Raw genomic sequence first — 27,096 nt, forward strand, 5'->3', positions numbered from 1 at the left:
AACTAAAACCCGGGAGGCCCTCATCTGTGCAGGCAGGTGAGCATACTTAGACACCTGGCCCTCAAGCAGTCACTTACTCCACTCTCCATTTTCAACCCAGTTTCATTCGGAACAAGGAGGGGACAAAAGGGTGGGAGGAGAGGCTATTCTGTGGAGTGACTTGACAAGTTACTGAGAGATGAAACAAAAGCATTCATTTTCTATTAAATGTGAAAGATCTCCCAATCTCTAATTGGTCCTGCACTCTAAGGCAACTTACAGAGGAGGGACTCAAGTAAAATTTCCATGGAGGGAAGTGGTCAAATAGCTGAGGTCAAACCCTCCAGACTCCAACTGCGGCCAAGTGCTTTTATTTCCCTTGTAATTTTCTTTAAGAATAAATGTTAAACCTAAAACATACCCCGTTTTGGAGGCGATCTTGGCAGCTGGACTGAGTGGGAAGAAAAAGCACCTTGTACTCCCCGAATCAGCAGCCAAACTATGCACCATTGTCTAGAGGCGGTCACATGACAGCCATCACCTGAAACTTGGTTACTTCCAATCCATGAGGGAAACAATCACTAGTGTGCCTTAACCCTTCCAGCTCCCACGGGCAGCCATGCTGCAGCTGCTCTCAGCAGCCCTCTCTCCCCTTCCAGTCCCCGCTTAGGAGAAACTGTACAGGGCACAAATCTGATTGGGACAAGGTGGCGTTTGGGGAGAAGGGAGGGATGAGAAGGAAAATCACTGCTGTCCCTTCTAAGCAAAGACTACCTCTCCCAGCACTTGCTGTCGCGCAGCTTAAATTAATTACAGCTGAAAATACAGGGTTGCCATCTGGTTTGAAAAAGCAAGGATAAGGGAATAAAATGAAAGGGTTCTTGGTACTAACCTCACTTTAATCATTGCCAAAGAGCATGAAGACAGCCCAGCGTCCTCCCACAAGAAAGCCTTGGGCCTCACAAACTTGGCAAGCAGTCCCAGGCACAAAACTGGATGGGCGGGCGCCTGTCAGAATAAAAGTCCCCCCTGAAACGAGGGTTGCGAGGTAAGGGGCCTGCTTGCCCCCTGCACCGCAAGAAAAGTTTCCTATGGGTCCTGGGGTAGGTCAGGAACTCCTGGGAGGGTTTATTTACAGAAGGTGCCTTGCCAAAACGCTACACGCATCATTACAGTTCCATTTGGTAAGAAAATAGATTTGCTGTCAGAATTACAGCATGTGATTTCCTCTTTCTTTGTTTCTCCATCTTCCATAACATAAGGCTTTTATAAAACTCCAAAATAAGGCTAAAGAAAACACAGGAGAGGAAGGTTGCTGCAGAAGTGGAGGAGCTCCGAAGGCAAGATGCATGCAACTCCACAGCACGGCTGCAGCTGGCCCCTCAGAGAAGGAATGCCAGAAATCCCCTGTTCTCCTCTGCTGCAGCCGCAACTACAGTCTCACTCCTGCACTGCAGGAAGCAACTTCCTTCTGCCTCCCTTCCGCCGGCACAATCTTAGGTGAGAGGCTTTTCTCTTAGGACTCAGGCTGCCACAGATGCAGACTCCAGGCACTGGAGAAGTGAAGGTGCCACAACCATTCTAGGTTTGTCTTGGTGAACTTCTAGGTGGGTGCAAGAAGTTGCCAAGTCTGCAGATGTCTTAGCCATATGCCAGCATCAAGTAGCCCAGAGAAGTGAAGCATCAGATTTTCAGCCCAATTTAAATTTCCACCTGCCCACTACCTGAGTTCTTTCATACCCAGGTCAGTTTTGCAAACAAGACCCTGATATACCCAGGCCCAGCTGCTTTCAGAAAGTAACACCAATGGAAGCACCATGGTATTTATAAGAATAAACTCTGATCAACCAGACACAGTATTTTATAAACCAGAGGTTCGAATTATAAAAGACAAGATAAAAGCAGATTATGAAAATAGCATTTCTGTTCTGGTGAAAAACACATCTTCAACCCAAAAATGATGTGAAAATTGTCTTCCAAATCCTGCCCTGACAGAATCACTGTCTATAGCAACAGTGTCCATAACATTCCAAATCTCAGGAGTGTAACTTTCTAGTAAATGGTACATCTGTCAAGCCACAGGAAACATCTGGTAAAATGGTTAAATAAAAGCAGAATTTAAACTTTTCTGGCTTCAGAGCTTACTCATGGTACTCAACAAGAGACTATCAAATTCTCTAAAAGCTCAGTGCGAGAGTGAAAAATATCCTGGAGAGGACCAGCTGAGAAAAAGAGGACAAAAAAAAGAAGACAACCCGGGAAGGAGTGACTCTCGTCATGATGACGATGCCCCCATTCCAGGCGTGCCTCTGGGAGACAGCGGCCATCGCCCCCTCAGCTCCGCCGAGGATGGCCACATTCCTGCCCATCACCGTGGCAGAAACCTTCTCCGGCCGAGTTAACTTCCTCTCCACCCAGGGCTGACCCCACAAGCATACTCATGGGGGTCTCCCCAGCGCCCCCAGCCCAGGAGGCCCTCAGGAGAGGTTTGGGGGGATGGACTGAGGAAGCGATGACACACAAACAATAAGCTTCCCTCCGTTCCACGGCAGACATGTATTAAACACACACGATCATTCTACCATCACGACACACCCTGGCCAGGTGTTACGCAATACATTTCAGTCCTTTCCAATACATTTTACAAGGCTTTTCCATTAAATAAAAGATTTAATGATTTGACCACATCCAAATTTTAAAACCCTATATTTCAAAAACACGGTAAATAATGCTGAAACGCAAATAACATTACTTATTTTCCCAAGGCATTTGACAGAGCATCCTTAATATGAAGAGTCATAACATATCAAGAGAAAGAAGATGAATATTCTAATTTACAAAAAAAGACAGGTATAAACAACATCACAGTCACAGAAGAAGAAATGCAAATGGCCAATAAGGATATGAAAAGATCATTCAAGTTCTCTAGTAGCAGGAAAAAAACAAACAAACAACCAAACAAAAAAATAAATGTTTCTCCCTAAGAAACTTGCAAGTATTACATAAATGAATAAATGGTAGCAGTCACCTGTGGATGATGCCGAAAGAGAGACAAATGCATACAGTTGCTGGTGAGGACAGATCAGTACACGGTACAGAGTGAAGCTGGCAGAACACACCCGCGAAAACAGAAATGGAAGACCTCTGACCCAGAAATTCCACTTCTGTAAGAGTGAGAATATATGAGATGGGAGAAGGATGGAGATATTCGAAGTTCTGCAAAAGACAGTAAAACAATGTAAACAACCCAAATATCTGTATTTGTTAACAACTTCTTTTGGTTACAAGCAACAGAAAACAAACCTAGCTTAAGGAAAAAGGGGCAACTTACTGGAAAGATACTGTGATATTTCTTAGAAATGAAAAAATGCTGAACAACCAATCCTTGAAAAGAGGAAAAAAAAAAAAAAAAATGAAGTGGACCCAGGCATCTGGGCTTCAGGAGGTGGAAGGCGCCCATGAGAGGTCCACGTGCAGCCTCTCACCAGAGCCTGCCTTCTGCCCTCTCCCAGCACCCAGGGATCCACCACCACCACTGGCTCTAAGTGTCACAACCTGGTCACCTTCCTAGGTCCTACATACATACCATCCTCCAATCACAGCTCCATTAAGGAGTTATTAACATCAAGTCAAAATCCCAAGAACATTTTTATTATAAATCAAACATGCTGCTAAAAACTAGAACATGCCCCAACACACACTTACATGCTACCAGTTTTCACGGTCAAGAGACTTCACTGGGCTGGGCACGGTGGCTCATGCCTGTTATCCTAGCATTTTGGGAGGCTGAGGCGGGCAGATCACTTGAGGTCAGGAGTTCGACACCACCCTGGCCAACAACACAGTGAAACCCAGTCTCTACTAAAAATACAAAAATTAGCCTCACGTGGTGGTGCATCCCTATAGTCCCAGCTACTTAGGAGGCTAAGGCAGGAGAATTGCTTGAACCTAGGAGGGAGAGGTTGCAGTGAACCAACATCGCGCCACTGCACTCCAGCCTGGGTGACAGAGTGAGATACCATCTCAAAAAAAAGAAAAAAAAAAAAAAAACGAGAGAGAGAGAGAGACTTCACTGGAGCCTTGAATGAATTATTTATAAGTAAAAAATTGAGGGATCTCCCAAGAGAGAAATCTATTACGGGTTTGTCTAAGATTTGTAGGTTTAAGGAGAAAAAGGGACAGGGGAATGTTCCACCTCTGCCACGAATAAGATACTGGATTTTTTTAAAAAGTAAAACTGCTAGAATTGTTGGCTGGACAGAGATGAGCCTTTGGGGCAGGAATGAGATTTTACGAAAAGGTGATTTATCTTAGAGCAGGCATGAAGTGTTTAATTTATTCCACGTATCTCACCATCTTGCATTCCAAATTTTCTGCCTCCTCCAACAGTTCTCTCACTTCCCTTGTCCCCTCTTTCTGAATGCACCCTTCCCACCACAGAGGAACCACATGTATCCTAAATCGCTCCTTTATCATATACGACATCACCCCTCCCAGTGCTGATGGAGAGGCAACCCCCTGCCGTTGGTCCCCGGGTGTTTCAAAGAGAAGCCCCAAGGAGCTGACACTCCAGAGCAGTGTCTGGGTCCCCTCTTCCCTCCCACGAAAGCCCCCAACCCTTCCCCTGCAAAGTGGGACGGCTCCTAGATTAAAGATTGCTAGAAAATACAATGACTAAATGCGATGTGATTCATTACTGAATCTTGAATTAAAAAGAATGTAAAATGATTTTTTAAAAAATCTTATAGTATCTTATAGGAAGGGCATTACTGAATATTACAAGACGATGTGAGATCATATCATTGTCTGCACATATATGAAAAAAAAAAGCAAATACGGGCAAACGTTAACAACTGATGAATGCAGGGAAGGGTATGTGAGTGTCCACCGTGCTCGTCCTTCAGCATTTCCGTAGGTCTGAACTTTTTCCAGAATAAAAAGTATCTATGGTGAGGAAACGGTGCAGGAAGGACAGAAAGAGGAGATTATCATCAAATTTGGATGGAATATGTAGAATGATGTGATTTAAAGTACAGGTAATACGGTATACACAGCCCTCCATATCCTCAAGTTCTACATCCACAGATTCAACCAATCATGGATGGAAAATGTACTCAGGCCTCTGATGGTACAGACTTTTTTCCTTGCTATCATTCCTTAAACAATACAGTATAACAACTATTTCCATAGCATTTACATTGTATTAGGTGTAAGTAATCTAGAGGTGACTTAAGTATACGAGAGGATTTGCATAGGTTATCTGCAAATGCTATGCCACTTTATATGAGGGCCTTGAACATCCTTAGATTTCTGTATCCCCGAGGGTCTTGGAACCAATCTCCCAAGGATATCCAGGGACGGCTGTACATGACAATCACTTTGTTGGGAGCCCTCAAATAGTGTTCCCCAAGAATTGGCACGGGAATACCAGGAGGAGCTTGTGTGATGCAGAGAGGCCTGACGTGCATGTCAAGATGCCACGGGCAACAAATATGTAAGTTACTTTCAAATATTAGCTTCAAAATGAAAGTCACACAGGAAGTTGGAGAATCCAAATTGCTTGCCCTGAATTACATGAGACCTGCTTCTCATACAGACAACTCTGTGTAGCTCGCCGAAAGTAGAGAAATAATAGCAGGGATTTAAATACATTATTTTGAAATTAAACCATGGCTAATGGCCAAAGAGACTTTCAAGGAAAGGCCAAGGGGCCATCTTCTGAGTAATAATACTGGGAGAGGGAGTTTGGGAGCAGATCATCAAGTCCTCGATGGTCATCCTAAAGAAACTGTATCTTATTTCATAGTCCAAAGGGAACCAGAGCCACAATCCACTGAAAAACTCAGCAAAGTCCTCCAGTGAGGTTCTAGAGAAATCCCTGCTGATGAAGGAGCTGCATGGCTCAGGCGCCTTTCCGCAATGCCTCTCCTACCAAAGCATAGCCATGGTGAAGAGTCAGCTCCTAGGTGACATGGAGTGTCTGTGTTTCTATCACTGGATGTAACTTGCTCAAAAGCCAACGGCCTAAGACAAAATGATGTGGTGTCAATCAAAACCAACACACAGAGGATGACAGCTATTAGTGATACAAGCACAAAGCTGTCACACAAAAATAAAATAAACACAACAACAAATCTACTAGAAAACAGCTGAAAAACACTTTGGCTTTGAGGACTTTTTGGAAGAATTTGAAAAATATCAGAACTAGTACATACTTGGGCTGAGATGTGTTTGCTTCTCTAGCAGAGTATGAGCGAACCTGCACTTTGGGTCCATTTCCACCCAAAAGAAATGTCTAGTCACCTCTCTGCCCTGTCAGACTCAACCCAAACGCACTGAATTGCTCACTTCCATATACCCCACTTTATGTTCACACTTGGACTGGAGCCAGATGCATAAGCAAGAAATATAGAGGAGTGAAAAAAATCATTCCATCCACACAAGAAACCCGGGGGGCTTCTCACTGAGAGTCAACACTGAGATGAGATCACTTGCCGTGAGAGAAGCATCGCGGGCAGGGCTGGTGCTACCGACTGCACTTAGTGCTTGTGTGCATTTTCGCTTTTCTGTTTTCAAGAGCTTAGCAGGGAAAGGAGAGTGGTGGGGCTCTGTTCTGGCACATGTGGAAGTAAACATCAAGGCTACAAGGGAGAAAATGGAAGTACACTAAGTGGTGCCACTCAGGGTTTATATGGGTTTAAAAGTGATTCTTAACATCTGTCCCAAAGGGAAGAACGTTTTCACAGAGCTCTCCTCATGACTCCTTTTTCATTCACACATTTACTTAGCACCTAGTTGGTGTCAAGCGCTGGGAGGGTATAGTGCTATAGAGCGGAGCAAATTCAGCCCCTGGTCTGGTGGAACTTGTAGACTAGGGAAGGGGACAGACAGCTGGACACCCAATTGTAGCAAAGTGTCACCATTTTACACAAAGCAGTATTCACCTTGAAGCAGGAGGAAGTGCCACTTGCTAGAGGAGGTGGCTTTCAGAACCATACGGGAGGATGAAGTGAGTGTGCAGGCCCCCAGTCGGGCTGCAGCTCAGGGGGTCCTACTGGCAAGATGCCCACAGAGATGGGCCTGGGCAGTGTCACCCTGTGACGGACTGGGAGCCGTGGAAGGATTCAAGCGGAGATGAATACTTCAGAAACCACCTTCTGACACTGAGCACTAGTAAGACCAGTCAGGAGGGCGCTGCCATGCAAATGAAGGTCTAAACTACAACCCCAGCCAGGGCCTACTGGGAAGTTAGCAGGCTGATCCACCAGCAATGACAGGAGGAAGGAGGAGGCAGCGTCCCAGGCAAATGGAAAGAGACTTGTACCAGTCATGAATAGAAGGACATAAGACAAGGAGCAGACTTGGCGAAGTGCTGGAAGAAGAACAGGGCAGCTGATGCCAATTCCAGTGAGGTGGTGCTGGATTTAGGGCACACATACAACACCCAGTGAGAGGGTGGATCTATGGGGTGTGAAGGCTTGGTCTAGGCTAGAGGCAAAGATTTGGGACTCCACCTACTATGGCAAGTCCAGCCACGGGTTCACGTGTCACTTGGTTAGAAGGGTCTGTGCAGGCAGAATGCCCGAGCCCCGGAGAACACCAATAATGACGAGTCTCTGAAAGATCCTGAGGAGTGGCCACAGAGGTGAGAGGGGACCAAAGAAAGCCAGAAAAGGGCCACAAGAAGCAGGGGAAGAGAGCCCTGCAGGAAAGAGGAAGTCAAGTAAGACAAGGGACTACACTCTTGCCTGAACCTGGCAACCAGCAGGTCACTCCTGAATGCAGGAGGAGGATTCAACAGAACTGTTGGTATGGATAACAGCACTGGAGTAGGGAGTGGATATAAAGAAACAGGTCATCTCTCTAGAAATAGCTATGGAGGCGGGGAGAGGTAGGGATGGAAGATAAGCAGGCATATGGGGTCAAAGGAGGACACAACCTCAAGTTGCCCCAATTTCTCTGGCCTCAGTGAATTTCTCTGAAAGCCCCAAGCATTAAAGATGGCACCCAGCAGCCCCAAGTCAAGGAATTCAACACCATTTCATGTTCATACTTAAGCTTTACAGCACCAGAGCTTTGCAAGTCTGCAAGTTTGTGATAAGAGAATTTTGAATCCAAATAAAATGCTCCTTTTGTTAGGCAATATTTATAGGGCAAGTATGCTCCAAGGAATATTAAAAATAGGTCTTATGAAAGGGGGATGAAGGATTCTGTCTTAGCTTGAGCTGCCATCACAAAATGCTGTGGACTTCGTGGCTTAAATAGATGTTTGTTTTCTCACGGTCCTGGAGGCTGGCAGCCTGAGATTCAGATGCCAACATGGCCGGTGTCTGGTGAGGGCGCTTTTCCCAGCCTAGAGACAGCTGCCTTCTTGCTGTGTCCTTATGTGGTGGGGAGACAGCGAGCAAGATGACTGTTTCTTCTTATAAGGGCACTAATCCTAACAGACCAGAGCCTGCCTTCATGACCTCATCAAACCCTCATCACCTCCCAGAGGCTTCATCTCTAAAGAGCATCACATCGGGGGTTGAGGCTTCAATACATGAATTGTGAGGAGACACCACTCAGTCCACAGCAGATTCAATGGCCAACTCCATTTGAGAAGCTCCGCTGACCAGTGTTTCTGTACATAAGACTTCTCGAGGCCTAAAAGGTGCGAGCATGTAGGAGCAGAGCCGGGAGACGGAGTCTGGGACCTGCCGAACTTTGACCAGGGAACACTTTCATTTCCCTTAGAGCATCTTGAGAGAAGAGTATTTTAAGACAATCTGAGCAGTGGCGAGGGGTGTCACTCCAGTTGTCAGAGGCAGCTGAGGAAATGACTCCTAACAAGTTAGAAAACTCATAACCATCCCTGGTTGGGTTCAATGACATGGAAATTTAGGGATGCAGCAAGATTTCAGCTCTCAGAGGTGCTTCCACATTGACCTGACCTAATAGGAGTTGGTTTGTCCTTTCTACTTGGCCTTGGCCCAGTTTCTGGAGCTTGTTTCTATATAGATTCATTAGCTGCATGATTCTGAGGTATCTTCAAGAAGAAAGGCAAGTGGTAGTCTAAGAAGTTGGAGGACAGGGCAGTAGCAACAATTGCTTCCTTCTATTCTGCAGTACATGCTGCCTCTGCTGGGGCTGGAAGGCTTGGATCCAGAACTCAGATCCCTTGTCTGGCACAGTTTCTAGCTACTGCCAGACTCAGAACATTACTGCAACATTAAGCCCTCTAATTATGCTTTGGAGACAATCTGTGAAGAAATTTCAAAATGAAGACAGCGTGTGTGTGTGTGTGTGTGTGTGTGTGTGTGTATTTTAACCCAGAGAAACAGCAAAATGGATAGAGAGCAAGACCTGCCATTTATTAAGCAAAAACTACACCAGATACAGAATGTGGAGCTTGTAAACCACCTTGCTATGTTCCAGCTGCATGTGACACAGGCAAATAATTGCTTTATAAGCAAGAAATCAGAGGAAAATAAAAGAACCATCAATAGCCACACCTAGCCCAATTTGTTAGCACTTCTCTTCCCAGTCTTCAATCAAATCTATTAATGTAGATTTGGGACAGCACTTCGTATACATTCAGGACAAACTGGCTTTGTGTCACAATAAGAGGTCTATGAAGGTCATAGGCAATGTCGAGGTAACCCTCTAGCTACGGATAAAAACAGCTGCTACATATGTACCCAGAGCAGAAGCATCTTCACGAAGACAGCATTCCAAAAAGTCGCTTAGAGATCAGGAAAACAGCAGAATCCTGGGTTGTTTTGTTTCCTTACGTTTTGAATACCCTTGCATCATGTTAAAAGGTGACTCTGCACAGACCAATGCACATTCTGTCACATGCCCCAAACGTCCTCTAATAGGAATTCCTCTTTGAGAAAAAAGTCCTTTCAATGTCTTCATCCCACTTTGATAAACTTCATGGCACAGATTAGAACCACAGAGGCTAAAGCCTCCAGTGCAGCCTAGAACAGCCTTTGTTCTGCTTCTCTGACTCCTGCCCCCCTTGGCATTTCTTCATTCTGTGTCGTTGTTTGGCCAGAAAAATGCCAGCAGCAAGATGGGGAACTGCCTTCCCAGCTCTCTGCAAAGACTCTTAAGGCAGAAGCGAGGCCTGCTGGGAGAAGGCTGATGTCAGCTCTTAAGAGCACAGCTCCCCGCTCTGGATAAGGAGGCCTTTGTTTTCAGCTCAACTGTGAAAATGAGAAAATGCCTCTAGCCTGACAAACAAGAAACCCACGCAACACAGGTCAGGCCTGTGACCTTTACTTAAAGGTACCACACTCCATTAGCAAAACACTTTCACGGAATCTGCAGATGCAAGAGTGGCCCTCAGAGAAGAGCAGCTCTGCTTCCGCCTCAGGCAAGGCAGGTTACAACTCTGAAGTGTGAGGGGTCCGGCAAACCTCACAGAGAATCAGTTCCTAGGTGATGATACTCCCTAACGTGAATGGAAACACACACCCGGGGCGAAGTGGAGGGGGGTGTTAACAAAATCAAATATCCCAATGTAACAACAATATTGTAGTTTCTACATTAGTAACTTAGGACAACTACATTTATGGCCATAAAATATCCTCTTAACCCTGGAATGCCTTTGGGAATACTTGTAAGATAGTGTATGGAAGTAAAGAATATAGAATTTCAGCACTGACCCTACCGAGTTTAGACTATGCCAAGGAGGCGTGGCAGAAAGAAAGAGCAGATAGTTTGAAGGATTCCATTCCACAGGCTTTGATTTATGAAATCTGGAGGGGAAAAAAAAAAACCACATCTTCAAATACTTAAATTATAAAATGCTCCAGTCTGAATCTTTTAGGCTAAGGTTACTATTGACTTGGGCCACTAACTTAAAATTGGGCCACAGATTTTAAACAAGAATTAAAACAATCTAAAAAGCAGCTTCCCGAGCATAAAGAAAACCCTTGTTCGTTCCTGTGGGATTCTCACCTGTACAAAGACTCATTTCAGGCCTCTTGGGAGCAGCTGGACAGCACTCCCCCTTTCACAATCCCTGAAGGAACCCTGGTGAGGCTGTGAGGACCTGGAGTGTGCCGAACTACTAACGTCCTGGGGTCTCCACCCCTTCACTTCCCTCCATCCTCCTTTGTGCATGCTAAAATGAACAGTCCCCGCCTCCCAAATATCCTCAGTAGTGTGCGGTTTGAGAGTGCTTAAGCTGCATCGTCCCAAACTATCAGGCATTAGGGTCCAGGATCGAATGATTCATCGCAGTTGGACGCGTGTGCTATTAACATAAATATCATATCACATGGTGGCTGAGAGCACTGGCACTAGGATCAGACAGCCTGACTTTTGAATCCTGGCTCTGGTATTTACCAGAGTGTGTGGCCCTGCACAAGTTACAGAACTCTCAGTGTTACCATCTGTAAAGACAGGATAACGATAGTCTCCACCTCACAGAACCATCTGTAAAGAAGGGATAACGATAGTCTCCACCTCACAGAACTGTGAGGGTGCAACGATCGTGCCCATGAGGTACACAGCACAGTGCCAGCGCACAAGGGCTCACACATTGCTATTATTAACAAGCCCTGAAACAAAAGCCCGCCCAATTCTCTGGATGCTAAGCATCAGGACCTATCGCCATTCTCCATGATGAAAAGTTCGCCTCTCTCTAAGGCTTATGTAGACATGAACACAATAACATGTTTTGCCTATAAATACACATTACTGTTTACAATGTCCCAGTTGCTAGCAGGATCAAGGGACTAAAATAACTTCAGCTTTTCAATTTCCTCTGGGTTCAGTTTTAACCCAAAATGAGGAATTGCTTCCTTCACTCTCAGGGAACTTGTGAAATAGTCTCTTGGTAACTGGTCCATATACATCCAAACTAAAGGCTCTAAAGACATAGAAGCAACAGCTGCCAAAGAGGGTATGATCATGTTGCCAAAGATTTTACGTCCAGATACCAAAAACTACAGATACTGCAGAACATTTGAGGTCTCATATATATAATCAACTCTTCTGCAAAAAATAAACAAAATCCAGGGAAAACCTCCAATTCCACTTTAGCCAATCATCAATTTCTTCTTCTTACTGAGTTTCTATTATATGCCCTGCACTTGATTTCAAAGGCTTCCTCCAACCTTTTGTCAAGCTGAATGAATTCGTGGTTTTGAGTTTGTTTTTCCCTCTTTTTCTATTCACCCCTATGGTGAGAAAAGTGAAGTAACAGGGCCAGGAAAAATAAAACAAAACAAAACACTAGATGAACAATGAAGGATGAAAGCACAACACAAGCAAAGGAAGAGGGAGGGAAGAGGAGGAAAAGGAGCTGGAGAGCCCAAGCCTGGAATATACACTCAAGGGCACAACAAAATCAGGACATCGGACTCCAGCAAACACTTCAAAGGAAGCATCATAGAAGCAAAGACAACAAGAGGCGCATCTCACACCAGGACGGTGTTTCAAAGGTGCCCCATCAGCGAGGGGAGGCTGCGTTTTCTTTCACTGGGCCCTTCCTCGTTCCTTATGGGTTGCTCAACGGGTCTGTGGCAAACGCAGCTGGATAGAGCACAAGGCTAGTGACCACGGCTTTGATCCCAGTGTGAGCGCTGGGGGCTCTGTCCTATTCTGTGGTCGGGGGCAAATACGCTGTAAATGTACACCGCTGATCAAAGAGAGGATGCCTGCTCCCACAGGAATGTGGGCTCAAAAAGCACTTTCCCTTGAGACAGGGTCCAATTCAAGTCAACATGAAATTATTTAGCACCTAACACATGCCAGACAGACTGGTCAAGTGTCATCTTAAATATATGGTGTGCACCTCTAAAGCTGCCTGTAATTCCCCAGGTGGGATGTAGCAATGGCATCATCAAATGATCACGGGTGTTGGTGTCACACACAGCAAGGTTAATCCCAGCTGCCAATGCCTTAGACACATTATCCTCTCACAACCTCAATTTTTGCTTTTATAGAATCAATCTGATGTAGACAAAAAGAGCTTGACAGACAGATATAGAAATGTGCCTACCTAGTTTAAAGGGTCACAATTATTGTGAGAGTTAAATGAGATAATGTATTTCAAGTGTCCAACACAGGGCCGGTCCAAAGTAAGCACTCAGTGAAGGTTCCCTTCCTCACAGGTGACTGATCGAACAGTTCAACAGCACGTCCCACTCTAAGTCTACACACACACGGGTGACAACCTCTTCACTTCAGCACAGAGCCCTCTCCAGGTTCTACCCACCAAGCAGCCTAGAATGACTCTCACAACCGGTATGAATTTACCATACTGTGGCACTGCACTCATTGATTGCCTTCAAGAGTTTTAAATCTATTACAAATACACAAGATACTACAAATGCACAGGTCATCTATTGCAGCATTGTTAGTATTGTAAAGTACTGAAAATTGCCAAAATGTCCAAACACACAGGGGACTGGTTGGATGAGCTTTGGTGCATGCAGTCAATGGAGTGCCACGCAGCTGAAACCCAGAGTGAGGAGCTGGTAGGAAAAAATTTCCACAATGTGTCATTGAAAAACACGAAGGCGGCCAGGAGTGATGGCTCATGCCTATAATCCCAGTACGTTGGGAGGCCAAGGCAGGTGGATCACCTGAGATCGGGAGTTTGAGACCAGCCTGACCAACATGGAGAAACCCCATCTCTACTAAAAATACAAAATTAGCCAGGCGTGGTGGCGCACGCCTGTAATCCCAGCTACTCGGGAGGCTGAGGCAGGAGAATCGCTTGAACCCAGGAGGCGGAGGTTGTGGTGAGCCAAGATTGCGCCACTGCACTCCAGCCTGGGCAACAAGCGTGAAACTCCATCTCAAACAAACAAGCAAAAAAAAGGAAAAACACCAAGGCTAAAGTGAGTGTACACAGTAGGCTATCGCACATGTAAGAAAGAAGGGGAAATGATAAAACATTCATGTATTTGCTTGATTTAGACCAAACGAGAAACACAAGAAGGATGCATTGCTTGCAGGGAAGGGAACAAAAGGCATGAACAAGACAGGGTAGGGAGTAACATTAAAAGCATACTTTTTAGTACAGTTTTAACTTGGGGAGCATGTTCATATCTTACATATTCAAAAAATAAAATTTGAAAGGATGGAAAAAGTCTAAAACTGAATGCAAACAGAAATGAATGAACCTAACAATGTATTTCAAATAACATGACAATACTGAGGAGAAAAGGGAAAGTAACTCTTCAGATTCATCCTGTGACTATTATACCCTCTGCATGGGAGAAAGAAAAACCATAAACAAATCCTGAACTCTTTTTAGTTTATTTTTCAAAGTGGTATTGGCACCGTGATTCTGAACCTACTTGATGTGGACTGCAGGAGTGGACCACGAGTACGTGTGGATGTTGTTCTTACTGGTGAACCAGGGAGATACAGTATGGAATGGGGAGGGCGAGGAGGAGCTCAGGAGAGTGGGTTAGCCCTGGAGCACTGCCAGGAACTCGTTATCTCCTGGCTCTTCCCAGGAAAAGGTGTAGAAACAATGCTGTTCAACAGAACTTCTTGTGATGATAGAAATGTTCTCTATCTGTGCTGTTCAACATGGCAGCTACCAGCCACATGTGGCTACTGAACTTGAAATGTGACTCCTGTCACTGAGGAACTAGACTTTTCATTTTAATTTTAAATCAACACCTGTGGCTGGTGTCTGCCATACTATTAGACAAATCAAGTCTAGAAGCAATGTCATCATAGTAACAGTAAGTTACCATGAAAAACTACATAATCCATAGTAATGATAACACCTAGCACCTGGATCTGGGCTTCTAAATCCTATTCCCCACTAAAAGGATCTGGAGTCCCCTGGAAAAACAGTTAATCCCATGGCTGGAGCAGGTAGGCTACAAGATGAGCCTAGAACAACTTGCAGGCCAGAAAATAAGAAAGTGCTCAACAACCACCACAAAATAACGGAGGTTATGACAAGGACATACGACCAGTGGAGGGAGTTCTTGTTTGTCAACTCTGGGGCAGCTACAATTCATTGAGTAAGACAGGAACCCCGGAGTCCATACGGATAATAAGTAGATAAATAGGCAGGCAGGTGAAAGGGAAAGAGTTTTCTTACCAGATTGCACTTGAATATCAAGGGCCATTAAAAAAAAAATACTTATTGATTTTTCCACAAGACGAATCCCACTCTACCTCTTCCCATCCTTTAATCCACTCTTTCCCAACACAGAGTACTTTTCAACTTCCAAAGAGACACTCATGTTCTTAAGAAATAAACAGAAAGAATGTATTTCTCGGGGTCACCATATTGGAACCAACAGTCCCACAGATAGGTTAATAACACAGAAATCGACCTTTCTACTCTTAAAGCTTAAAACTTATATTTGTTTCATCTGAGTTCCTTAGGAAGAGACCTTCAGGCCTCTCAAAAAAAAAAAAAAAAGTCAAAGAACTGAAGCTCACCAGGTCAGTACATCCAGACAAAGAGATGCGGGACGCTCCTTCATCATGATTGTGTCCTTGCTCCTCCCAAGTTCCTGTTTGTTAAATCTTGTTTCATTTCTTCCCTGCTATATAAACCCCTAGCTTTAGTCCATCGGGGAGATGGATTTGCCCCATCTCCTGGGCTGCAGCACCCGATGAAAGCCTTCTTCCTTGGCAATACTCCTCATCCCAGTCATTGGCTTTCTGTGTGGTGAGCAGCAGGACCTAGACCAAACCCCTGGTGGTTCAGTAACAATATCAACAAAAAAATTAATAAGGAGTTCAAATATGCCAGGTCCTAAGAGGCTGGAATAAAATCCCAGGAATTCTAATTTTCAAAATTCTGAAGAAATCACTAAGGAAACCTCTCTTTTTTCCCCTTCCCTTAAACCGGATAGAACTCAGTGTTACTCTCTGTTGCTTCTTTTTTTTAAAGACATCGTCTCGCTCTGTTGCCCAGGCTAGAGTGCAATGGTGTGATCTCAGCTCACTGCCATCTCTGCCACCTGGATTCAAGCAATTCTCCTGTCTCAACCTCCTGAGTAGTGGGGGCTACAGGTGCACACCACCACACCTGGCTAATTTTTTTTGTATTTTTAGTAGAGACAGGGTTTCACCATATTAGTCAGGCTGGTCTCAAACTCCTGACCTCATGTGATCCACCCACCTCAGCCTCCCACAGTGCTAGGATTACAGGCACGAGCCACCTCGCCCGGCCTCTGTTGGTTCTTACTCTGGCTCAGAGCCACCTGATCTCTCCATCTTTCTACTAGAAAATGTCTCCATATGATGGTTATAATAAAATGCAGCCAAACTATGCACCTTTCAGGCCTTGGTAGCTAGCTACTGAAACTATTTTTCTTTCTTCCTCCTTTCCTTCCTTTCTTTTTTAGAGGCAGGGTCGCCCTTTTGTAACCTGGCTGGAGTGCAGTGGTGTGATCACAGCTCACTGCAGTCTTAAACTCCTGGGCTAAAGCTATCCTCCCACCTCAGCCTCCCAAGTAGCTGGGAGCATAGGAGCACTCCACCAGGCCAAGCTAATTTTTAAAATTTTTTGTAGAGATGGGGGTCTTGCTATATTGCCCAGGCTGGTCTCAAACTCCTGGGCTCAAGCAATCTGCCTGCCTCAGCCTCCTAAAATGCTGGGATTATAGGCATGAGCGAACACACCCAGCCAAAACTCTTTTCCAAGAACACTCCTTTCCCCAGAATTATTGTGATTGCTTTAGTGATAAAATACATCACATTTTCATTGTACGTCATTAACAAACTCTAAGAAGATAAAGCACAAAAACCATTTTGTAATCTCCTTAAAGAGACAAATACACTAGGCTATTCCTTTTCAAATAATTATAAATCTGTAATTTATTGCAGATAACTTCTTAGGCATTAAATATAAAGGAGGGAGATGCTATAGCCCAAACAGGAAACATCTCATCAAACAGCAGCACTAAATACCCTACAACCCGAAGAAGTAAGACAGGCAGCATTTTTCCAATCTGCCTGTGAAATGTCATGAGGCCCTTAGAAAACAGTACAAACAATGGTAATGTTACTAAAATTAATAACTATCACACAGTAAACAAGTAACACTCAGAAGGACCTAACCTCACACTGATTGCCTTTCCTCGTTAACATTGTACAATTAAAAATGGTTAAGAAAATACATTTTGTAATATATATATTTTTTACCACAATTAAAAAAAAAAAAAAAATGAGGGGGGAGCCACCTGGCTGGTATAAGGGAATCTGAGAGACGGAGTCACTCCTGTTTCTCTTTTCCTAAAACTTTGCATAATAATGTCAATTTTGACTTACACATAAAATTTGGTGATTCTATTATTTACACTTAAAATTACTTATAGTGTCATCACAGACCCATACATCAAGGTCTTATTTGTAGCCACCAAGAGAGTTACAAAATTATTTTTTCTTTCTTTCTTTTTTTTTTTTTTTTAAACAGAGTCGCAGTCGGCTCACTGCAACCTCCGCCTCCCAGGTTCAAGCAATTCTCATGCCTCAGCCTTCAAAGTAGCTGGGATGACAGGCATGTGCCACCACACCTGGCTAGTTTTTTGTATTTTTAGTAGAGATGGGGTTTCGGCATGTTGCCTAGGCTGGTCTCGAACTCCTGGCCTCAGGTGATCCACCCGCCTCGGCCTCCCAAAGTGCTAGGATTACAGGTGTGTGAGCCACTGCGCCTAGCCACAAAATCATTTTCTGAACATTTTAATATTCTAATAATAATATTAACAATGACTAAAGCTGAGTACTTACTATCTGCCAGGCACCATACTTAAGTCCTTACAGTAATCCTATGAGGAAGGAATTAATATTATCTGTGATGAAAGATAAAGAAAGTGGGATTTGAATCCAGGCATTCTGACTAAAAGGCACACACTATCAAACATTAAATCTACCATATATACATATGTATATATTCTTATTCTCTATCATCATAACCAATATCTGAACAATGGAATAAAAATAACAGCTCCCATCAACTAAGTGCTATACTGTGCCAAGCTCTTTGCATATTTTAACTCTAGTCCTCATAATAGCTCTATACATTAACTATTGTCATTGTCATTGTCCAATGACAAGGACATCACAGTCAAGGATACAAGGCCCAGCTAAATTAAGTGACTTGTCCAAAGCCTCACTCACAGCTGTTGTGTGGCAGAATCAGGATTTAAATTAAGGCATGTTCATCCGCAGGCTGCCTTCCCCTTTCTTACTTATGAAAAAGAAAAAAAAAAAAAAAAGACCAAATGCTGTTATTTGGGTTTGGGAAAAGCGGATGGGAAAGAACAAGAAATTCGTAGGAATACAAGGATGAACTGCAACAGTTGAGCACCCAGGAGTTAAGCGAGCCCTGCCTGCGGAGTGCATTGTTTGCAGGGCCTTCCTGCTGGATTCCTGATGGTAGCAAATTCCAGGGCTCCAGACTGCAGGCTCAGCCTCTGACTAACACTGCAGTGATTTATTTGAGGATAAATACCTCTGTCAGTGTCTTATGACTGAACACAACAGTCCAAGCTGACTGGAACGAGTGGAATGCAAGGACGCTGGAGCTGAGGCAGCAGAGGCGGGAGCTGGGCCACCTCTCTGCGGAAGCTCTGCCTCCAAGGAGGAGCCCTCCCTGCTCTACCTTCCTGTGGGGAAACAGCAGCGCCCTCAGGAATTGGAGCATCTTGAATAATGAGGAAACACTGACTCATGCTGGAGTGAACGCTTGGGAAGGGGGAAGGAGGAGGACCTCTGTACCTGTACACACAAAGCTACTCCCTCGGATACTCAGTGCAACCTTGCCAGGATTGGCAAGATAACCGAGAACACCAACTGCCCTCACCACTGTCCCCGCAGACTCTCTGGGCAGTTGGTGGGGTGTCTCCAAGTCCTGAACACTGGGGAGAAGCCTCTCCCTTTGCGAGGAGGGTGTGTGCCGCGAGGAGAGTGCAAAGGGGAGAAGCTGGATGCACGGAAGCGGGAGGCTTTTCCAGTGGAAACACGGTGACATCGCACAGATTCAGAGACCTGTAGTTTCAACCTGTGTTTCACAAATGACAAAACTGAGGCCCAAAGAGTTGAAGCAACTCATGTCAAGAAGGTAGACAGTGTCAGTGGCACATCAAGGACTGGCTGGATGTGATGAGTGGCACCTTGTCATTAGCATAGGAAGCTGGCTTCCCTTGATGGGAAGGTCCCAAGTTTGTACCAGGGGCACGTAAGGTGGGACGAACGCTACTCGGTGTGTACAATCCTAGACTCCTGAGTAAGAACATCACCGACGTCTGCTTGGTCAAAAAGGTGCTGAGCTTTCCTTCTATTTGTCTGGTGCATAATGACATTCACTAAATGTTGATTCCCCTAAAAACAATCAATATGTACAGGCAAAAGAAGCGAAGCTTAGCAGACGACTACTCGCAGAAGTTCTATGGCATTTAACACGCGACAGGTCCTACAAGTAGGCTGGAGGGAAGTCAGACTTCCCATCTCACCACAAGTTATCAAAATGAGTTTACTACCTTCTTCTTGGCAGATGAGCACTATTTTTGTAAATAATATCCTTTTCAAATAAAGTATGTAAATGATAACATCAGAATTAGCACAAAGTTGCAAAACAAATAGGGCCCCAGCACAGAGCACCGTTCAGCTAAAATAAGAACAGAGGAACTCACAGATGGGGGCTGAAGATGCGACTCATCTTGGAGACGTGGTCGTTGTCACAGTCTAGGTCCTCATCACCTGGCTCCATGCTGAACTTCCTCTTGCTGGGGCTGATCGGGGGAGGGCCAGTGCGGTGACTGCTGAGGGCAGAGGCCACCGGCAGGGTCTGCATTCTGGGTTCTCCCCTGAGAGCAGCTTCACCTACGCAGAGAGAGATGATGTAGTTACCAAGCAGGAGAAAGGCCCCCATCTCAGTCCCCCAGGCTCCCCGCCCGCCCAGCCAGCCCCTTGCAAAACTACTCCCAGTGGAAAGTTTTTGGCAATGGGACGGGGCGGCCTGCCATCCTCTGAACATGGTTTGAGTGTGGTTAGCTGCCAACCATGAGACATTTGACATCAACGTGGTTTTCTAGCACAATCACTCTTTAGGGTAGAGTTTAAAATTAAAAGTTGCAATAAAATAGCAGGGGGGGAGGCAAAAAGCATTTGCTGTAAACAATTTCAAAAGTTAATTTAAAACACCAAAGCATTTGCTGTAAACAATTTCAAAAGTTAATTTAAAACACCAACGGTCTTTTCATGTGTGGGTATTCCACCCGATATGGACAGGAGAATGCTGTGAGGACAGGACCTCACTGCATTCATGAAACCATTATGCCCAACTCACTTTTCCTGCTTGTTCTGTTTTTTTATTATAGTCTTGGTATTTAATTTATTTTAAAAGAACAAGGAAAGTTTATGGGCTAATAGTTCACACATTTGCCCCTAAAGTTAAAAGAAATATAAATACATCGTTTAATGGGAGATAAACGTTGAATTCTTATAGTACACTAAAAATTGCACATTAAAATACTATCAGCACAAAACTTCAGCACATAACTTATCACAAGCATAATATGTAGGTAGGTGCAGTTCTGAAACATGTTTCGAAGTTAGGCAATCAAACTAGGGTCCAAATTTCCATTTGATTTGACATCTTGGCGTTTTTCATTACTATTTTAAAAGGTTTTGTACTAGGCAATCACTTTGTGCCTCATTGTGAATTAAAATAAGCATAGCCTTTCATAGTAATAAAGGTTGTGTACTTTCTAAACTTTATAAAGACGAACGATTAAGAGAAAACTTCAAACTTTCTAAGTCACATGGGGGGAGCACCTAAATTTTTCACAAATAACCCTTTTATTGTACTGTACATTTTGGTCTCTCAGACCTGACCAATTTTGTTTCCATTTGGTCACAATTTGAGAGTAATACGAGGATAAAGTCAACTTCATCTGAGGCCTTGTGGTACCTAAGAAAAGGGATCTTTGTTTGCCACCACTAATTTTCATATCATCACAGATGTGTGGACAGTGTCAACAGGCATTTACTTCATACACATATGACAAATATGATTTTGTTGGAGAAAGGAGTGAGGAAAAACCCTCTGAATATTTACCAGGAAAAATAAAAACTTGGCCAATTTAGTCAGCAAGATATAAACTAGCAAATATACAGTGACCCATAATACACCTCCAGCCAGGATTTCTTTTAAGGATTCTGGCCCCAAAGCAAACTGGAACTTTCCATTTTAAATGAGATACCTAAAACACAGGCCCCACGCTGGCCTGCCACACTCAGAAATTCAATATGATCTTGGTTGGCCTATACTCCCTATTTAGTAACTTTTCATTTTAAAAAAACAAAAAAAGCAGTGCTCATCTTTATACTTTCATAAATTATAAAAATATCCTTTCTAATTATCTTGATACTTCCTCCTCCACAAAGAGAGAAGAGGGTGTTCCATGGGAAAGCTTCAGAAGCCCAAACCCAGCTAACTTTCTGGGAAGCCCTGATGATACCCCCAGGAATGCAGCAACTGCAAATCAACCCTCATCAAAATGGTACCAGCTGACCCTCCTCTCCACGCAGCGTTTCTCAATAACCCTGGCAGGATGCGAGAGGATGAGGAGTCCTCGGGCTTGGCCCCCCGAGCTGTGGTCATCATTTCATTAGATGCCAGCTGTGTAGCAACAGGGGTTGCTATGGAAAACAACCACTACAGCAACAAACGGAAATCACTCCAAAAAAGGAGCCATCACTCATTCCACCAGCATACACTATGACATGGAAAGCAAAACCCTTGGGTTAAGAACAACATTCCCACTCCCTTCCCCAGTTTCCAACCTAGTAAAAATTCTCGTGCTTGTTTGCATTTTTAAGTTCATCCAACGGATGCACTGCTTATCTTTAAGACTAAATCACTGGTGTCTAACCTAGAAAAACATTCCACAAGAATCCTCAGAAAACACTGAAGATTTGGGGGTGGGAATGGGGCTACACGCCCCATGAAGGCACTCTAGGTATCCTTCACCAGGGACTGTGACAGAAGCCTCCACCAGGTCCCCCGGAGACAGTGGTAAATGCGTGCTGTAGCACTTCAGCTTCTCACTTTGACGGCGCTGGAAGGACCCTGGGAAACACAGTTTGCCTCATTTGATGGATGACGAAGCTGTGCCCCAAAACATAGTGTGACTTACCCAGGATCCACCAGTTAACAGGTTAGCTGGAGGCAAGAACCCATGGCCTCTGCAATCAGACAACGCCTCATCGTAAGACTGGGCAGCCTTATACAAGGCTTAGAGCAAAGGAAAAGAATCTGCACAGAAGGTCAGAGACAGGTCCGTTCAATTATGTGCCTTTATGCATCTTTGGGGCCCCTCCCTAGAAGGCCCTAACCCAACACTTGTATTTTTGACAGGAGTGGTTAACAGTTGTATGTGTGGTGGGTTAAAATTATTTTAGTAAAACTGAAGCAAACATTTGGTCTAGGAGAAAAAACACGTGCATTGCAATCTTGACTCTTCCTTTATTTAGGACGGGGTGAATGTGGGCATGTGCTTCCCCTCTCTGGGCCTCCCTCCGTACAACCAGGGGCTAGACTAGCTAATGTGTCATGTTCTTTCCAACTCTTAGAATTACTGATGCAATTCCATGATCAACAAGTGACCAACCAACTAACCAACATTTACTAAGAAACTGTTACTTGTGTAATGGTGAACTCAGCAAAACGCGAGGTATGTGCCTCAGATGTTATTCATCGAAAAAAACAAGGGTGACCCTGGGGTCAAATAAATTTGGCAACCGTGAGATTGAACAACTTTCACAGGAGTTTAACTACAGGCTTTTCTGTCATCTAATGCATCTCAGTCTCTGAGATGGAAACCCAGCAGAGCTGCTTTCAATAACCCCCCCAACCCCGCCCCCGCCCCCGCCCCCTGCCCCCCACCGCCAATCTATTCCTAGTATTCCTCTTTATAAGCCCTAAAAATTTCAGCCCAAAAAGTTCAACTAGACTCATCAACATTCCACAGAGAACTTGTTCTTCCCCAAATCTTCTCATTTAAGTTCATGCATCCTGCAAAACCACTTAAAATGCCCTTCCATCAGGCGGTCCTTGATTCCTCCAGCTGAAAGTCATCTCCTCTTCCTCTGAACATCTATAGAAACTTATCACTCTGGTGTTTCCCTCCCTACTTTATTTTGTGCTTCTGGAAGCAGGTGGCATTTAATTCATCGAACAAACCTGAGAGTGCAGAGCACACACCTTCCACACAGTAGATGATCAGTGAATACTGACCTACTGAATCAATGAGGCAAGGCGATAGGGCGGGCAGTTTACAGAGCTTTAGGCTATGTTAAAGATAAAGGTGCTACAGAATAAGGAGTGTTAGAAGATCTATTTGAAAATATATGAAGAAGTCTTACAACAATTAAAAAGATAACAAAAACAGAAAAGGATTTAAATAGGCATTTCCCAAGAGAAGATATGAAAATAGCCAATAAGCACATGGAAAGATATTGTATTAATCTGTTCTCACGTTGCTGATAAAGACATACCCAAGACTGGGTAATTTATAAAGAAAAACAGACTTAATGGATTCACAGTTCCACATGCCTGGGGAGGCCTCACAATCATGGAGGAAGCCGAAAGTCATGTCTTACATGGTGGCAGACGAGAGAATAAGAATGAGAGAAAGGGGTTTTCCCTTATAAAACCATCAGATCTTGTAAGGCTACCACGGGAACAGTATTGGGAAAACGGCCCCCATGATTCAGCTGTCGCCCACTGGGTCCCTCCCACAACACATAGGAATTAGGGGAGCTACAGTTCAAGATGAGACTGGGTGGGAACACTGCCAAACCATATCAGATGTCCAACATCGTCAGCCATCAAGGAAATGCGAATCAATACCACAAAGAGATACCACTAACACCCATTAGGATGGCTATGATCAAAAGACAGAATACAAAAGTGTTAGCAAGGATGTGGAGAAGTTGGAACATGTGTACACTGCTGGTGGAATTGTAAAGTGGCATTGAGAGGTGAAGCCAGCTAGACTTGTGGTGGGGTGGGGACTTGGAGAACTTTTGTGTCTTACAAGAGGATTGTAAAATGCACCAATCAGCGCTCTGTGGCTAGCCAGAGGTATGTAAAATGCACCAATCAGTGCTCTGTAAAAACGCACCAATCAGTTCTCTGTAAAATGGACCAATCAGAACTCTGTAAAATGGACCAATCAGCAGGACATGGGCAGGGACAAATAAGGGAATAAAAGCTGGCCAGGCCAGCCAGCAGCAGGAACCCATTCAGGTCCCCTTCCATGCTGTGGAAGCTTTGTTCTTTTGCTCTTCACAATAAATCTTGCTGCTGCTCACTCTTTGGGTCTGTGCCATCTTTAAGAGCTGTAACACTCACCACGAAGGTCTGCGGCTTCATTCTTGAAGTCAGCGAGACCAAGACCCACTGGAAGGAACCAACTCCAGACACAGCATGGCCACGGTGGAAAACAATCTGACAGCTCCTCAACTGATGAAACATAGAGTTACCATATAACCTAGCAATTCTAGTCCTCGGTACATAACCAAGAGAAATGAAAACATGTCCACACAAAAGCTTATACATGATGTTCATAGCAGCATTATTAAAATAGCCAAATAGTGGAAACCACCAAAATGTCCATCAACTAACAGATGTAAAAAATGAAATATCCATGATGAAATATGCAGCTATACAAAGAAATAAGATACTGATTCAGCCACGGCACAGATGAACGTAGAAAACACTATGCTGAGTGTAGGAAAGCAGACACAAAAGGCCACATACTGTCTGATTCCATTTCTATGAAATGTCAGAAGAGAGAGGCTCACAGGCAGAAAGCAGGTGAGTGGGTGCTGGGGGCTGGGAGAAGGGGGAATGTGAGGTGACAGTTCATGGGTGCCAGGTTTCTCTGGGGAATGACAAAAACCTACTAAAATTGATTGTGATAAAAGTTGCATAACTCTAAATATACTAAAAACCACTGAAGTGTACTGTAGACTTTAAATGGGTGAATTGTATAGTATGTGAATTATGTCTCAGTAGAAATGTTACCTCTTCCTCCTCCAAAATAAGAATATATTTATAAGCAGTATAAGGCTCCAGTATCATTAGATTCTTTTTTCTCTCAGGCTTTTCACACTAAACTATTAAACAATTAAGAACAGGCATTCACGAATTTTCCCAGAAATAAAAACAAATCTTTTGTTATTATAGTTACATCTCCCTACAATATTAAAGTCAAATAATTTTTAAAACGTTATTTATTAAGCTAAAAAAAATCAATTCAGTGAACCACTTGAGGTGACTTGGGCTCTTAGATGCATCAGATCCTATAAAGTGGCAGTTCAGCTTTTAATCAGTATGTCGAGTGCCTGTGACACGCTGAAGGCTGTCCAAAGTACTGTCACACGAATAAATGGTGAAATGTGTACAGACCCTGACCACAAGGGTGGGAGGCAAAAGCACATACACCAAAAGGAACTTATCTTGGGAGCGCAAGAGGCCTTTTCCTCTGGTCCTAACGTGTATTCTAAATTTCACAATGGTCTGGCAATTGAAAAAGGAGAAAAGATTATCTTTCTTTTTCAAGAATAAACAGAAGGAAGATCTGAGTTGAGTAACCCCGTATTTTAAGCTTTACAAGTTGGCTTCACTACAACTGTCGGTTTTACTTCTTTCAACTTCCCAATGACAACTAAAGAAGTTTTATTTTTTAAACGTATTCGGCCTTTTACATGAAGATAATTTTATCTAGGCATACATTAGAAAAATGCCTAAATAAAATGAAGAAAAATGCCTAATATATACGAAATTAACTTCTGTAGTTTTTTGTCATGGTGGCAGTTCTAATGTATGGATCAAAAATATTCCTTCAAATTTCCCCTAAGAAGATAAGCAAAGATTTTGGCCTAAGATTTCACAAGAATCAGCATGTTTATTTCAACAGCAGAGACGTTTAACAGAGAGAAATGAAAAAAGACAATCACCTCGCTTTATGCTGTGCTGTAATGTGATTTTGATAAAATATCACAAGAAAATTCTGCTTTCAAAGTCAGAATGGAAAGAGGGGAGGAGCACAGGGAGGAACCGTGGAAAATATAACCCCACTGTGTAATCCTGTTATTACCATATCTCAAAGATTCTAAGACTATTTCCTACATTTTCATATTGCTAAGACTGAAGTTTATCTTACAAATAATTGGCATATATTAACAGCCAAGATTGCTTCTTTTTCAGTGGGACATAAAATAATGATTCACACAGAACCTAACTCCAGAGGCTTCAAAACAGCACTGGTCTCTTCAACCTCCATTCTTTTTCTTTTTTGGAGATGGAGTCTCGCTCTGTCGCCCAGACTGGAGTGCAGTGGCGAGATCTTGGTTCAATGCAACCTCTGCCTCCTGAGTTCAAGTGATTCTCCTGCCTCAGCCTCCTGAGTGTAGCTGGGACTACAAGCATGTGCCACCATGCCCAGCTAATTTTTTTTTTTATTTTTTAGTAGAGATGGGGTTTCACCATGTTGGCCAGGGTAGTCTAGAACTCCTGACCCAAGTTATCTACCCGCCTTGGCCTCCCAAAGTGCTGGGATTACAGGCCTGAGCCACCGAGCCTGGCCTAACCTCTGTTTACTCATAAAATTAAGTGTTTTGATTAGATCAACTTGACAGCCTACTTTTGGCTCTAATGGACTACGTCTTACATAATAGATACATCTTCTAAAGTTAAGTTTCCTTTTACTGCTAATCAAGAAATACTTTCCAGACTTTTACAGAACACACTTTACATAGTGGTAGAAAAAGCAGATTCAACAAAGCAATCAACTAACAAAATGTTTTGAGATTAGCTAATTATTAGCATCTCATGATTAAGGGAGATTTCATTAAAAAAAAAACAAGGACTCTTCTAGTTCTCAAAAGTTCCAGCTGCATTCATTTATTCGAATACTACAAGAAAGTTGTAGCCAGCTGAAACCTGAGACACACAGAATCTGGTCCACCAAATGCAGATTCAATTTTCATAGGACAGAACAATCAAGGCCATGACCTTCAACACAGAGATGGGGCGAGTGATTGGGTTTCAGGGGGATTAATGGATTCTCCCGGGGTAAGGCTGCGTTAGCATGGGAACCCGGGTCTCGGCCACATGGCCCT

General features: G+C 43.8%; 1 protein-coding gene across 5 annotated transcripts in view; it reads right to left on the reverse strand.

Moving 5' to 3' along the window:
• The window catches only part of VGLL4 (vestigial like family member 4), a 167,784-nt gene that overhangs the window by 25,330 nt on the left and 115,358 nt on the right, over positions 1–27,096 (reverse strand). For 4 of the 5 annotated variants that reach the window (XM_033210698.1, XM_033210696.1, XM_033210697.1 and 1 more), the window contains one exon: positions 19,596–19,785. In XM_033210698.1, coding sequence (XP_033066589.1) covers positions 19,596–19,785 — 190 coding nt within the window. Of the gene's footprint in view, positions 1–19,595; positions 19,786–22,103; positions 22,357–27,096 lie in introns of those variants that run through there. The other variant, XM_033210700.1, reaches the window with a different exon arrangement.

Source organism: Trachypithecus francoisi, unplaced genomic scaffold, assembly GCF_009764315.1.
Source record: "Trachypithecus francoisi isolate TF-2019V2 unplaced genomic scaffold, Tfra_2.0 Lachesis_group0, whole genome shotgun sequence".
Taxonomy (NCBI): Eukaryota; Metazoa; Chordata; class Mammalia; order Primates; family Cercopithecidae; genus Trachypithecus; species Trachypithecus francoisi.